Raw genomic sequence first — 5,006 nt, 5'->3', positions numbered from 1 at the left:
GTCTCCTCCTAGTGCCTTTGACTTCATAAACCTTGATGTAAAAAAACAGTAAGACAGAAGAGCCCATGCCCTTTCCTCCCTCTCCTCCAGATGCATCCACAACTCACTAGGTAGCACCATGAGGAAATCCCAGAGGTAACCTTCCAGCTTACCAGCTGAGACACTGGAGGCGGTTCGCCTCGTTATTTTGGGGAGTAGGTGTGCGGAGCCCTACGTGAGTATGTTGCGCTGTTTCCAGGGCCCACCCTGACTTGCTGAGGAGGGGGTTTGCCATGCTTGTCCAGCACTGTGCTCTGCCAGGTCCAGGTCCACGCACGCTGCAGGAGGTTGATGCTAGCAGCAAGACAATCTGCTGCGGAGCATGCCCACCTTTTGCTTGAAGAGGCGGCTTCCGCTCAGCATGAACGACAGCAGGTCCAGACAGCTGAGGGCAGTCAGACTCAAAAAAACTTCATTGTAGCTTTCTAACTGGTGCAAATCACTCACATGCTGTATGTAGTAGGCCCTAAAGAGGTGATAGGGAAGGAAGCAAATTATGATGACGCAGATGAAAATCAAGTTTTTCACCTGGGCCCAGAACTCTTGGTGTGACCAGAGGGACGTGGAAAGTTTTCTTGCCACTTTTACCAGGATGAAAATCTGCAGACCCAAAAGGACACAAGTAATGCAGGAGACAACTATAATTATGGTGTAGTTCAGGGCTTTCACGCTCTCCTGCTGTAGTTCTTTGTGGAACTTAAAGCATGTTGTATCATTGTATGAGCCCGAGCGTCCATACTCAAAGAACAAGACTGGCACCACAAAGACCATGACGAAGACCCACACGGCAGCGCTTGCTGCAATGGCGTGCAGCTTCCTGTAAAACTCCACTTTGTCCTTCCATTGAAAGAAGATGAGCCACCGAATCACCAGCGTGATCACGTAGAATAGGAAGGTCAGGTACATGTGGATGTGCACCATTGCACTCACCATTTTGCAAAATGGCATCTTGAATACCCACTTCTTGTTGACATAGTAGTGCAGGCGGAAGGGCACTGTGAAGAGGAGGAGGCTGTGCACAACGACCAGGTTAATGATGGCTGTAGTTGTCACGGACAGAGTGTTCATCTTGACCAGCACAAATGACATTGTAATGGACCCAATCCCACCTCCAGCAAAGGCAACTGAGTAGGCAGTAATCAGTATTGCACTCATGGTGTTGGTGTGAGTGAAGGCAGAGGAGTCACTGCTGTTCCTGAAGTCTTCCTTGTACATGTTCTAGAAATGAAAGAATATATAAAGACTAAGATAATGTAGGAATGAGAGGGCCCACCTGAAAAGCCAGCAGAGCTTTCCACCTGGATCTTGCTCAAGGGGTAATCCTGGAATCTCACAGCCGGCACAAGCTGTAACCAGTAGTTTTATCCAAACATCCTCCAGCCTAGAGAAAAATGGCTGAGAAGGTTGGGCGGAGAAGCTGCCTTAGTCCTTAGACATTGCTAGCCATACCCTTAAAAACAAGCATGAGTTAGTAATATGTGGGAAGAAGAGATCCTTAGAGAAATGACATGATTGTCGTGGTTTTGAGCTCTCTGTGTTATTAGTTGTCTTCTCTTCTGAGCGTCTGCATACTTTTGCAGTGAAGATCAGAGATATTGTTTGAATTCTGCTACTCATTCATCAGTTTGTTTATTTGCAACACAAATCTGCCCTTCCCAGAACCAGATAATAACCATATGTTACTCTATCAAAGCTACAAATTTTGTTTGTTACGGAGAGCTGAGTTTTGCACACATTACAGTCAACTCCTTCTTCTCCAAGGACAGTTTATCTGAGTAAAGGATTAAACACCATGGATACCCAGGCTCCAAGGAGGTCCTGCTCAGATCCTGTTAGACCAAGTAGCGTGGGCAGTGCTGTCCTGGTGCTCAGGGCCATTTCACATCTAACATGTGGTAACCGGGTGTTACAAAATGGGCTGTTAGATAACGTTAGAAAAGGACATCCTGGGTTAGTGCAAATAAGCCTGCCTGGCCCGAGCTGAGGCTACATGAAAGTTAATAGCAAGTTTAATAAGTAAGCTATACATTTTTAATATATTACTGTTTCAAAGAGAGATTAAATATAATTCCTATAATTCTAAATGTAACTTCTGGTAGGATTTTTAAGTACTACAAGATCGTGTGGGAAGGGAAGAATTCAGATAGGGTGTTATCCTGAAGCGTATTTGCATCTATGAAAATATCAAGAGGATGTCCACACTACAGTCACAGAAAAGAAGCGGGGAAAATTGAACGGTGCTGGACTCTGTACTACCCCACTTATACTGCTACTGCTACCTGAACTATAATTTAAAATTGACTCTGGTATGTCTTCCATTTCACCGGTGAATCCCATAACACAAGAGAGGGGTTTCTCCTGAGTGAGTTTTTGCAATTTTTCTTTTAATACTACAGTGTTGTTAACTTCACAAAGTAGTTCCTCTATCTCTCTGTACAAGTGGTGTTTCAGCTTATTTTCATTTTTAGGTAGCACATACTGCCAGAAGTTGGGAGGGGAAAAAAGTTCTTTAGCAGTTCTCTCTTTTGTGGAAAAGAGGAAATACCTATAACAGTTTTATAAACTGGTTTTGCTCGCAGTGGGGAATGAATATCTGTGCTGCATTTCATATATTTTTTGTTGTTTCTTAGCAATATTTCTAAGCATTTGCCCCCACAGTAGTCAAGATCTCTTTATACATTGAAAAGTCAGTTATTCTCTAGCTATCCCAACGCATCTAAGACTCCAGATAATTTCTTGTAATCAAGATAAATATAACTGCCATATCTCAAATTGATGTGTTGGTTGTTGGCACTTACTGACCTTTTCTGTTTGAAATTGCATTTCAGAGTTACATGGACAACTAATTCCAGTGCATTAGGAGAAGTAAAATGGGTTGCAATGAAAGAGCTTTTTCTCAAAGGTGCTACTGATTGGCACACTGCAGCTTTTGCATGAGAAACCATGCAAGTTCCTTCCAGTTCTGTTCTCGTTTCTGAGATGTTGCATTTCAGCCTCACAACCGTACAAGCCAGAAGGGATTAGCAATAGCTGTTCATCAGTTTCTCCAAGATGCTAAACGTTAGTTCAAAAAGATGTCTCTAAAACGTGGCATTATCTCACTGTTTTAATTTAAAAGGCATATTTAAAGTTTAAAAAGTGCCACAGCCCTAAAGGCAACAAGCTGGAAATGCGGGTTGATGTGAGCAGCCCCAGCATCAAGGCTGTGCTTGGAGAGGAAGGACCCGACGCAGTCACCCTTCAGAGCCCAGCAGCGAAATTTGAACTGAAGGAAGTAAAGAACAGATAAGCAGAAGTCAGATAACCGGTATTTTCCTCAGACAGTCCTATTAAGGGGACAGCTAGAGACAAATTTCTATCTACAAATAAGCAACCAAGACATGGAAATACAGGTTTCTGCAGAACTTTGCGGTCATCGCTAAATCCCTTCATTGTAAGATTCTGAAGAAAATATCATTTTCATTAATCTTCAAAAAAAAGCTACCGGCAGCTATGATATGAGATTATCAGCTCCTCATTAATACAGGCATCCCACTGAAATATCATTGCATGATGAAAACAGAGTATAGCATGACACAGGGTATGTTTCACAGAGGAAATGCTGCTTTCTAGTGAAATGAAGTTTCCTATTGTAATGACATTCACATAGCTATAACCTACTGACCTGAAATACAACTAACAAGTCTTTTGGCCAGAATTTAACAGCAGGCACATGGAATGAGAATGAATGCAGGTCTTACAAGAGACTAATTAATTATGTAACATAGGCTATATACTGAACCTAACTGGAAACATGAGCTATAGAAGTCTCCAAGAGTCAGAAAATATCTCACAGAAGAGGAGGAACAACAGAAGGGACCACTGAAAGTGGTATCAAGCTATCTAATAAATGGTCTTCCCCCATGCTGCTTAGCCCCTTGCCAATGTCAGCTGGTGTAAGCTCTTGCCAGCTGTAACAGCATTTCTTCAGTACTGAATCTAGCTTGCTTAAAACTAGCTTTTTTAACTATCTTGCATTTTACAGAGTGGCTGTACCCTGTCCACAGAGTTACAGCTCAGTCTCATCCCTTCTTCCCTCCTCCCCACACACCCCCTGGCCCCAAACAATATCTGAAGCACCAAGGAGCTCCTTCAGGATGGTACTTTGCAGCTTTGCCTCACCCAGGTGGCTTCCCTTCATGCACACTAATGTTAGCTCTTGACATCTGTAAGAACAGAAGGAGCACAGAGAGGACTTTACCCCATTGTGCGTCCAAAGGCAGAGAGTTTCTCCTCAAGGAGGTGTTCTTGTTTCAGTGCCTTCCTACCCCCTCTAGCTAATGCCAGTTCAGTGATATTGCTCAAGTTTTGGAGCAAGGATTGGTCTTCTGTGTTAAGCCTCTCATCACTTGGCTAAACTTCTGCGGGACATGTGCTTTAAACAGCCATGAGGCAATGATGGGCACCCACTTCATTTGAACGCCATGGCAGTTAAAGAGACATCTGCTGGTGCCAAGGGCTTGGGGACAATTGCCAAAGTAGCTGTGTTTTAGTTTGACAAAGGATGTAGATTGCCAAGAGGCCAGATGCTGGGTTCTTTCAGAAATATGATCAGCAAAAAGATTCTTGTGCATTCAAGATTCATCAGTTATCAGTGTGGCCAACACATTCATTTCCTGTGACTTTCTGTGCAGCACAGTCCACAGGATTTCCCTGGATGGCTCTCTTGAGGCCAGAGCATGTTATTTATGAAAATGATTTGGTCTCTGTCAAAATTTTCCCAGTAAAATACATATATTTTCCAGTAAAAGAACATTCATTCCAACCTTCAGGAACTTGTTTCTCTTTTATCCTACTGTTAATTATCCTACTGTTTAAAAGAAAAAAAAAAGGGTGAACCATATTTCTAGACAGAGTTTGTACAGCCTCAGCTTCCAGGCATGGTATGTACTTCTGCTTTTGCCTTCAGATTTAAAAACCCTTTGTCA

The 5,006-nt window shown here is 42.9% G+C and overlaps 1 protein-coding gene across 1 annotated transcript; it reads right to left on the bottom strand.

Annotated features, from left to right (window-relative positions):
* Positions 1-333: 333 nt before the first annotated feature.
* On the bottom strand, positions 334-1,376 carry LOC103923972 (probable G-protein coupled receptor 141). Its single transcript, XM_009332409.1, has 2 exons — positions 1,338-1,376; positions 334-1,257 (listed from the first exon to the last, which is right to left on the bottom strand). Exon 2 carries the CDS (start codon positions 1,252-1,254, stop codon positions 334-336), a length of 921 nt encoding a protein of 306 aa, XP_009330684.1. The 5' UTR covers positions 1,255-1,257; positions 1,338-1,376.
* Positions 1,377-5,006: the final 3,630 nt, after the last annotated feature.

The sequence above is a fragment of the Pygoscelis adeliae genome, unplaced genomic scaffold, assembly GCF_000699105.1.
Source record: "Pygoscelis adeliae isolate BGI_AS28 unplaced genomic scaffold, ASM69910v1 Scaffold58, whole genome shotgun sequence".
Classification (NCBI taxonomy): domain Eukaryota; kingdom Metazoa; phylum Chordata; class Aves; order Sphenisciformes; family Spheniscidae; genus Pygoscelis; species Pygoscelis adeliae.
Note: the sequence above shows the minus strand (reverse complement) of the source record. Positions and strands in the feature narration are given on the sequence as shown.